We start from the raw sequence: 10,555 nt of genomic DNA, 5'->3' as shown, positions 1-10,555 counted from the left end.
AAAAAAAAAAAAAAAAAAAAAAAAGAAAGCAAATGAGGTAAAATGGGCTTGTTCTCCTTTCAAAATTTAATTGCTTGGTTTTTCTCATTGAAATAATTTGACTGTGACTTGGGACTAAACTGCACATTGCATTTTGTACTTTGTTTCATAACTTAGTTTTTATGTCATTGAAACAGAGATTTTAAAAAGCCTTTATTACTTTCATAAGGCTGACTTCAAAAAGGGGCAAAATACTGTGTTTCAAAATACGTTATAATAAGTGAGGAAAGAAAGGTGAGCCCATGGACAGTGGAAACTACCTTGTTGTTAAAGCCCGTCCACTCATCCACTGCATCTTCCAGGATCTTCTCCTGGTCCTGGGCCACAGCTCGAAGGCGTGTCCAGCGCTGCCAGACAGTGGTCATTGACCTGCTCAGGGTGGCTTTGCTGGCGTCATTTCCGGTTTTCTCCAGTTGTGAAGCTTTTTCCTCAAGGGCCACAATCTTCTCATGGAAAGAGTTAACCACTGACACTAAAGCCTAGGGTTGGAGGTGGAGGACGGAAGAGAGGAGACAAGGGAGAGATTAATTTAATTTTTTAAAGTTCTATGGATCTTGGTAAAGCCCAAAATTACCTGCAAAAGGAAATGTTTCTACATACATTTATTCTCCTCTAGGTACTCTTACTTTTATGTTTATTTTTTAACCAGTTTTAGTCTTAAAGCTTTTTAAAGAGGTAAGGTGAATATTATTTATTTATTAAAAACAAAAGCGTATTTTGCTACTTGAGATGACATTTTTTCATTTTTAAAAAGCAGCACAAATGTAAGTGAACCAAATGCAATATTTTAGTATGTTACATTTTTTCCTTATATTGCTCTGATAAAGGGAGACTCAGTTATTAATTTTTTAGTTTTATTTAATCTGTTACCAACAAAAAGTATTTACTGACATTTAGTAAGTGCCATATCTTATCAGAAGCAAATTGCTCTGAACATCTTTTTAAAAAAATCTTAGCTATGCATTTCCAGTGGGAATCCTAGGAGGTAACAGCATTTCATAAACTTAAAACTTGTATAAAATGTGGTTAAATACATCCTTATCATATTGAAAAAGTCCAGGTAGAAATGAAGATTTATTGATCATGTTGCAAAGGCCCATTACAATTATAGAAAAAGGATTTTTTTTTAAATAGCCCAAAACTCTGACCTTGTGTTCTGACAATTTTTCTTCCGCTTCATGACTAGAAGAAGTCTTCAACAAAGAAAACTCAGACAATTTCTTTTCTGTATCATTCATCAATTCAATAACCTCTTCCCTTGCTTTCTGGTAATCGTGCCATTGAGCTGTGCATCTTGAAAGAGTCCAACAGAAACTGGTAAGTAGCACGAAATCACGTATTTCTACACGAAGCTCTGGTGTCAGTATGTCTAATGATACTTAAGAGGGAAAAACAAATTTACGTGCTAATGTATATCATTCGTGTATTACTACTTTCAGTGTGGAAATTCATTTCACTGAAATATAAAACACAAAACATCCCGAAATACCTCTGCAAGAGATCCACTTGGGCACCAGAGTCCTGGCTCATCCTCTGGCTTCTGAGTTCCAGAGAAGCCATTTTCTGTTCTAGATCTTCTTTGCCGGTTGGCTTGATGAGTGGGTCCAGGGTGGCTACCAGGCCGTGGAGCTCCTCCAGGTTACTGTGGAACTGATCCTCTGTACTGAAAAATTCCATGTGGCTTTTGAGATTTTCCTCTGCACTCTCCACGTCTAGGCCATTGCCTGCCAGCTGTAACATTTCTTGGGCGTCCTCAAGCCAGTCATTGGCTGCTTGAAATACCTGATAATACCTTTGGCACTGGCTATATATTTCAGTCAAGGTAGCCTGAAAAACAGCAATTGCAAACATAATCAACTCTCCTTTGCAACATGTTTGCAGGAAAGAGTTTCATTCATTCATTTGTTTTCCAGTCCTCTGTCTCATGGGTGTATGTGTGTAAGTGCATTGATAAGTTAGTGGAATATTTTTGTGGTGCCATCCATCGTTATCCTTGATTTTTCCTCCTGCTATTCTTGTTATAATTTTATTACTGCCATTAAATTAAATAATAAGGACAGAAATGGGTTAGAAATTTATGTCAGTATCTTGACTAGTTCTGAAACTTCCCTCTCTAAGAAATAATATGATGCTTAGTAATATGTGGCAGACTGAATGTTTACCAAAGTGCAGTAATGTCTCCATTGGTTAGAAGTATAACAACATGGCCAGGCGTGCTGGTTCATGACTGTAATCTCAGCACTTTGGGAGGCTGAGGGAGGCAGATGACTTGAGGCCAGGAGTTCGAAACCAGCCTGGCTAACAGGGTGAAACCCTGTCTCTACTAAAAATGCGAAAATTAGCTGAGTGTGGTGGCGCATGCCTGTAATCCCAGCTACTTGGGAGGTTGAGGCACAAGAATTGCTTGAACCTGAGAGGCAGAGGTTGCAGTGAGCTGAGATCATTTCACTGCACTCCAGACTCTGTCTCTCAAAAAACAAACAAACAAACAAACATGGAAAGGAAAAGAAAAGAAAAAAAAAGAAACACAGCAACGTCAAACTTCCAAACTGGCATTTACCAGACCACAGAGCCACAGAGTAATTTCTGGAAGCAAAATAGTAACCGGTGAGTCTTGTATAGAGACTAAAATAGAAAAGTTGAAAAGTTTAAGTCTGGAAGGCTGGTCCATTCAATTCCAGAAGGAAAAGAAACACTCTAACCAGCCATCAATGACTAGACAAGATAAGCCACGACTGTGCAAGCGAAGATGCATAGAAAAGGTAGAGAAAGTACCCATAAGATAAGCACCAATTAAGGAAAGAACAGGGACAGCAAAGCATAGAATCAGCGGAGGGAATAAGAAATGCCCCAGGAACCATGACCTTTAGTTATTTGGACCAAGATGGTCAATAAGACAAGATGGCACAAGCAGAGACATCTTAGTAGATTTAACATTTTAGTTCAAAACTCACCAAAAGAAGTAAGCTTACCTGACAAATGTTTTTCAAGAATGAAAATTTCTGGTAACTTCTGTTCTTACTGTACATTCTAGATTCTATATCTCTATTTATACTAATAGCTCTAGAAAAATAGTTTAAAATTTTTATAAACAATAGCCTTGAATCAACATGAAAAGGTTAAAGTGTGCTAAATAGTTTTTACTTTAAAAAGTCAGAATTTTACGAAGTTTATTATGATTTTATCCAATATTAAAATTTTTACTATTTGAAGTGTTAACCTTAACCTCTGCAGAAAATATAGTTAAATGACAGCTAAGATTCATCTGAGGTTACTTCGTGTCAGACCCAATGCTAAGAAGATAAACCTAATAAAAGAATCATTAATATCTCTCTTCTACAAAGAGGGACAGAGCCTTATAGGATGTCATTTGCCTGAGATCAAATAGCTGCTATTAAAACTCAGATGTGCCCTCCTCCCAGGCTGTAGCTGCTGTATTATCCTGATGAAAACTATCCTTTACCTAAACGGTTGGCTGACATCTCCTAGAATCACAGAGACTAAAGACAGACATGGAGAAAATGGGCCAAGAAATTAAAGGAAGTAATCCTCTAGGCACTATTTTTCTCTTCTTATTTTATTTATTTATTTATTTATTTATTTATTTATTTAGACAGAGTTTCACTCTTGTTGCCTAGGCTGGAGTGCAATGGCATGATCTCGGCTCACTGCAACCTCTGCCTCCTGGGTTTAAGCGATTCTCCTGTCTCAGCCTCCCAAGTAGCTAGGATTGCAGGCATGCATCACCAAACCCAGCTAATTTTTTTTTTTTTTGTATTTAGTAAAGACAGGGTTTCACCATGTTGGTCAGGCTGGTCTCAAACTCCCAACCTCAGGTGACCCACCCGCCTCACCCTCCCAAAGTGCTGGGATTAAAAGCGTGAGCCACCGCGCCCGGCCCTCTTCTTATTTTTGAATGCACAGAACTTGCAAGCCCCAGAGCAAGCTGCAATTAGGCCAATCTGGGAAGTTTTGTACGTGCCCCCATTTCTTTTTGTTATCCCCAAGTCAAGTAATTACGAGTATTCTAGTCTTTCTTCTGCTGTGCTACAGGGAAGCAGGAGGACAGCCCTCATCCCCACAGAAAGGGTGAAGAGATGGGGCAACTAATGGGATACCCCACAAAAATGTGGCTTATTAGCAAGGTCAGGGCTGCATTGTCTGCTTCTCTCCATTTAGACCCTTCATCTAGCACTGATTTTAGAAATACCAGCCTTCACATTGTTTACAAAGGGCATCACTAATTATTCATTGTTAATCAGTTGTACTATCCATGTACAAATATATAATATTAATTATGTTACTAATACCATTTATCATCTCTTTTAAGGTGAGAAATCACTGAGGCATCACTGTTATAAGCAAAGTGAAGTCAAGATGGAAACCACACAAAATGAATATCATGCACATAAACAATTAAAATCACCTGGCCAGGCATGGTGGCTCCTGCCTATAATCCCAGCACTTTGGGAGGCCAAGGCGGGCAGATCACTTGACGTCAGGAGTTTGAGACCAGCCTGGCCAACATAATGAAACCCCGTCTCTACTAAAAATACAAAAATTAGCTGGGTGTGGTGGCGGGCACCTGTAATCCCAGCTACTCGGGAGGCTGAGGCACAAGAATCACTTGAACCCAGGAGGCGGATGTTGCAGTAAGCCGAGATTGCACCACTGCACTCCAGCCTGGGCAACAGAGCGAGATTTTGTCTCAAAAAAACCCAAAAAAACAAAACAAAACAAAACAAAAAACAATTAAAATAACCATTTAAGTCACTGCTGAAGATGCTTCTGTGTAGTACTTAGAAAGAAATATTTAAAGAAGCAATTACAACCAAGCAAACGAATTTCTTGTACCTGCTTACAAATAAGCAGAGTGGGAAATAGAGAAGTGAAGTCCTATTATACCCACCTGTCTGGTGCGTAAGGCTTCCTGAATGTCTCCATCCAGCTCTGAGAGCTCAGCGAGGCTGTGTTCTAAATCCGCAGAAATCAGCTCCTTGGCCTTTGTGAACTTCTCCTTTTCCTTGTGACTCAGCGCATTCATGATTCTCAAGCTGGACTGGACCTCTTCCTGATGAATTTGGATTTTTCTGATTTCCTCTTGGATGTCCTGCAGGCTGAGGTCTAAGTACACCGGCCCACTGAGTTCTGCCTTCACTCTCCTCAGCCAGTCCAGGGAGCGACTCATCTCAGTCTGGAAGTCTATACTCTGCACCATTCGGCTCTCACATTCTGTCACCGTCTCACCAATGGCAGAAGTCAACAGTTTTAACTCCTCTTGCCAGGACTGGATCTGACGCCTGGCTTTCTCATAAGCCAAGGGGTCAAGGTGTGGGGCAAGGTCTTCAAGATGTATGGTTACTCGTTTCAGGAGACTCCCTGAGTCCTGGAGACTTCCTGCCAGGGAGTGATACATTTTGAGCTTCTCCTCTGCAGGCAGCGTTTCCTCATTCACCTTGGACTGCTCCTCTTTCACAGACTTCAGTTGTCTCTCCAGCTGTTGGCACATCTTCTCGTGTTCTTGGTAAGCACTGGTGGTGTCTTCTAATAAGCTAACCCTCTGTTCTGTTTGTCGCTTCAGCCTGTGATATAAGGTGACAAGGTGCAGCATCTTGTCTGGCTGCCAAGGCTGACCTGTGCTGCGAAAACCTTCTTTTTTCTGGTTCAGTTCATCCACCGCCTCCCCAAGGCCTGCCACCTCGTCCAGAATGGCTCTGCAATCATCTTGCAGAGAAAGAGCCTCCTCAACGGCCAGGTCAGTGGGAACTTTGCTCATCCTCAAGAATTGGGCTTCAAGTTCACTCAGAGACTGTGTTGTCAACTCAATCAAGGAAGCATATTCCTTCCGAGCAAGAATTGCTTCCTGGACTTTATAGAACTTGTCTTTAGCCAAGGCAACAATTACATTAAATTGTTGGGGCAAAGCATTTAGCTTTTCACTGAGGTAGGAATGATCGACTTCATTCAGCGATGGTAATATGGTCTGCCCAGTTCTCTGCAGCGTAAGTAGAAGATTTTCATATTCTGGAGATTGTTCAAGAATGTGTTGGTATTTAGCCAGTTGTGTATGAAGCTCAGTACTCTCATTCATTAGGTTGATTTCAGGAAATGTAACAATATCTGATTGTTTTAGCCAGTGGCAAGCTTTATCAAAATCTTCCTTAAAATGCTTCCTAGAAACCAAATTCTTCTCTAGTTCTTGTAACCGGTGACTGCACTTTTGTAAAACACTGTCATAGACACTCTGCAATTCCTGAAGCTTCCCCAGCACTTCACTCTTTTCCTGCTCTGTGACTTCTTTCATCAGTTCGCGACCCTGGGCCCAAAGTCCAGTGACTTCGTTTTGGTAAGTCTTGAGGCTGGCTTGTGCACTCTTACATGTTCTGACTTGTTTGCTCACATCATCTGGTAACAGACAGATGTGTTCACGGAACATTATCTTTCGCTCATGTTGCTGAATTTGGCTGGTGGCCTGGAACACTGCCATGAGAAACTGGGTTTTCTCGGACAAGGCTTTGTTTAAGTACTTTCTTCGCTGGCCCACTAAGTCACTGAGACAATTCACGTGGCTTTGTGCATCAGAGAGGGCCTTCTGGATGACCTGTCGCTCATTGAGACCAAGATCTGCCATGACCCTGTCTGCGTCCTTTATGAGCGATTTCAGGAGCATCTGCTTGGCCTCCAGTTCACTGCAGATGGCCAGGTGATCCATGAGAAGATTCTGAGCCATATCTGGAGGAGGGCTCTGCTTAACGGCCTCAGCGATGTTGGGTTGTTGCTCTTCTGCCCACTCCATTAGCTCCTGAAATCTGGACTGCACTACATTTAACTCCTCCAAGTTGGTGACTGACACTTGGATTTTCCTTTTAATGAGGTCCTCAAGCTGAAACCAACGTTGCTCTAAATGACTCGTCTGTTCTTTGACTAACTCCTTGTCATCTAAATTCAGATGCTCTATCATTTTCTGCTTTTGATCTTTCAGATCTTCAATAGCATACTTTCTCTCCTGCAATGCCAATGCTAACTTTTTCAAAGCTTCCAGGTGGACAGCTGTACTCTCTGCATCAGATCTGAAAATACATGGAAAGGTATAAGAGCAAATTAGCTGTAGTCAATATCGATGTTTGTTCATACTATGCTAAATTACACTTCACCATTTTCTTCTTGGAGACTGAGTTTTGCTCTTGTTTCCCAGGCTGGAGTGCAATGAATGCTGTGATCTCAGCTCACGGCAACCTCCGCCTCCCAGGTTCAAGTGATTCTCCTGCCTCAGCCTCCCAAGTAGCTGAGATTGCAGGCATGTGCCACCATGCTCGGCTAATTTTGTATTTTTAGTAGAGACAGGGTTTCACCATGTTGGTCAGGCTGGTCTCTAACTCCTGACCTCAGGTGATCCACTTGCCTCAGCCTCCCAAAGTGCTAGGATTACAGGCATGAGCCACTACTCCTGGCTGACACTTCACCATTTTCTTTAAGTGGATCTTCTGAGCTTAGAATAATTGAGAGTAGTTCAATTCATGGTTTGCTGACAGAAGTGCTGTAATTATGGAATACAAGTCTCATCAGAAGTCAATAGTAGAAGTTGAATCAAATCAAGTTGCCTACTTCTTTCTGGCTAATGCCTTCCAATCAAATCAGAATATGCTTTTATCTTCCACTGGCTTTTATAAACTGAGCAGAATCTATATGGTAACAGGATCCTTGGATGGTTTGTGTAATGTTAAACAGTGAGAAGCACTGATCTAGTATACTCTAGAAAATGATACTGAAAGAAATTAATAAGTGATGCATGATTTATGTGCTTTCTTTTGTGAGGAGGGTCCAACAAACAATATAGTTCTAGGTAGTACAATCTGTAAGATATAACCAACAGATCTAATGGCTACTTAATTGTGTATTTGGATATTTTTTGCTTATTGTTAGTAATCTTTAGTAATAAGTGTGAAACGTAAAGAATTCTCATCCCTTTGACTATGAAGCACACATAAAAAATGGAATCTTGTAGTCTTCTTTACTAAATGATCAGTTCTGAAGTATGAAAAGCAGGGTAGGGTGGGGAGGCAGTATGAGGAGTTCTGTTTTGGACATGTTAAGTCTCAGGTATCTGTGGGGCCTATTGTGAGCCAGAAATATGAGTTGTTAATATTTACTGGACTAATCCCAAAGACCAGTAAAATGTTAAGTATCAAAGAAAAGCAAACAAACCAGAAAATGGTATACCAAAAAAACCCCAAATCCCCACTATGATTTCATGATATCTAGAACAATATTTGCAGTTTTCTTTGCTGTAAGCTAGTAAATCGGTGCAGAAGAAATATAGATTTTAACAATTATGGTGATCAAAAGTATGGAATGGTTTCATATAATGATCCGGTATGTGTGTGTGTATTCTTATTTTTCAAAGAAGAAAGCTAAGAGGGGTTCAATCACTACAAAATCACAAAAGACACAAATTAACTGAATTTGGATTATTCACTCATTTCTAGACTCTTATAAGAAAAAAACCTGACTGAATTACACAGAATGCATTCATTACCTTATAGACTTGATAAGAAACCTAGGGAGCATATAGGTCCAAGAAGGATTCATTTCATGAATTCATAGATGATATCCCATAACTTGTAATTAAACAAAATTAGAAATATTTTTAGAATATTCTTTGAGGTCACAGAGAAAATAGTACCATTTTCAAACATTTCTCTTTTACCCACTAGTTAAATCAATATCAAGCTAGGAGAACCATGACTCTATATCCATGTGAAAACATTAGGTTCATAATGATGTTCTACTTACCAATATTAATAATAATAAACAATAGATGTTATACCTAAGACATTTTATTTTAGTTTTTTGAGACAGGGTCTTGCTCTGTCATCCAGGCTGGAGTATAGTGGTGCAATCTTGGCTCACTGCAGCCTCCTCCTCCCAGGTTCAAGTGATTCTCCTGCCTCAGCCTCTGAAGTAGCTAGGATTACGGGCATGCACCACCACACCCAGCTAATTTTTGTATTTTTAGTAGAAATGAGGTTTCACCATGTTGTCCAGGCTGGTCTCGAACTCCTGACCTCAACTAATCCACCCGCCTCGGCCTCCTAAAGTGCTGGGATTACAGGCATGAGCCACTGCACCTGGGCACATTTTACATTTTTATAGATATTAAGAAATGTCTGGCTTAGCATTTTGGTGACCCATGGGAGAATTTCTGTTACCTGGCCAAGTTATCCCATTCTGTAGTAAATTTTTCTAGGAACACTTCAACGACATTCATACAGTCATGGTAATCTCTTGTTCTCTGAAGATCCTCTTCCCTTTGCAAGCACAGGTTGTTAGACTGATGGCACAAATCGAGCCACTGATCATTTAAATGATTTATTTCCTTGTGTTCAGGTGACTCCTCCTTCTTTGTTAACTTATTCACCTTTTCTATTATGGTGTTTACGGATGCCTGTTTGCTCTGTAGTTTCTTAACAAAATCCTAAAGGATAACAGCAACAAAAAATATGTAATGTGTTAAGAAATCCCCAAATAAATATAGAGAGCGATACAGACATAAGACCTTTAAACACTCTAAGTTTCTTAATATGAAAAAACTGAAGAATGTATAATAAGTCATGGGAAACAAAGAGAAAATCTAAAAATCACCATACCTGTTTATGAATGTTAATTCCCCTGTGTGCAAGATTCAGCGTAGCTGTGGTATATTCTTTTATTGTACTATTTCGAGAGGCATAAAGAAAAACTAATACATGTGAAACATTACAGTCATTAATGAAAAAAGTCATTATCTTACCTTGAAGTGCGGCATTAGTTTTCTAAGAATTTTTAAGGAGTTCATGTTTTTCAAAATTTATTCTTAAACTAAGAGTGCTTTTATTCTCAAGATATCGGGACATTAAGACATTTCCTAAGTCTGCTAAGTCCTGGGTCTGTCAGGTTCTGGATCTGTTCAGTAAACATTATTAACCTGTTCCCTTAACTAAATATCCTGTGACTAAGAATGCCTAACTTTCTGGGAATGTAGCCCAGCAGGTCTCAGCCTCATTTTACCCAGCCCTTAATCAAGATGGAGTCACTCTGGTTTGAACGCCTCTGACAGAAACCTTCCAAATGTAACAGACAAGGCAAAGTAGCTCGGGTCACCAGGTGGGCAGTGGTGCTATGTACAAAGTTGGGGAAGGCTGGAGTACATTCGCAAAGTGGAAAGGCAATGGTTTATATTCATCTACTCCCTGCATACACAGCAAAAAGAAACCTCTAAGATACCATCTCTGACAGCCCAACATGTGGCCAGAGGATCATTTCTTTGGATAGTGTTTCCTCCAAGGGGTTGGTTCATGGGCTTCCATACTTTCCCACTGCTCACTCCCATTTCCATTTACTTCCACTACCCAAAAAAAATCTCTTAAATCCCCTGACTGATATATGAAAATTTGTCCTTAAAGCAAGGTTCAATCACAATTAAAATGTTAATAAAACTGGCCGGGTGCCGTGGCTCACGCCTGTAATCCCAGCACTT

At 40.1% G+C, this 10,555-nt stretch overlaps 1 protein-coding gene across 1 annotated transcript in view; it reads right to left on the bottom strand.

Annotated features, from left to right (window-relative positions):
* LOC116463154 (nesprin-1-like) overlaps positions 1 to 10,555 on the bottom strand; it is a 532,795-nt gene that overhangs the window by 214,228 nt on the left and 308,012 nt on the right. The window contains exons 77-81 of the mRNA XM_058434482.1: positions 9,249 to 9,514; positions 4,949 to 7,109; positions 1,529 to 1,866; positions 1,188 to 1,332; positions 300 to 518 (exon numbers count right to left, since the gene is read on the bottom strand). Of these exons, the coding sequence (XP_058290465.1) occupies positions 300 to 518; positions 1,188 to 1,332; positions 1,529 to 1,866; positions 4,949 to 7,109; positions 9,249 to 9,514 (3,129 nt within the window). The remainder of the gene's footprint in view (positions 1 to 299; positions 519 to 1,187; positions 1,333 to 1,528; positions 1,867 to 4,948; positions 7,110 to 9,248; positions 9,515 to 10,555) is intronic.

This window comes from Hylobates moloch, unplaced genomic scaffold (assembly GCF_009828535.3).
Source record: "Hylobates moloch isolate HMO894 unplaced genomic scaffold, HMol_V3 SCAFFOLD_28, whole genome shotgun sequence".
Lineage (NCBI taxonomy): Eukaryota > Metazoa > Chordata > Mammalia > Primates > Hylobatidae > Hylobates > Hylobates moloch.
This window is presented reverse-complemented; position numbering and strand designations above follow the sequence as displayed.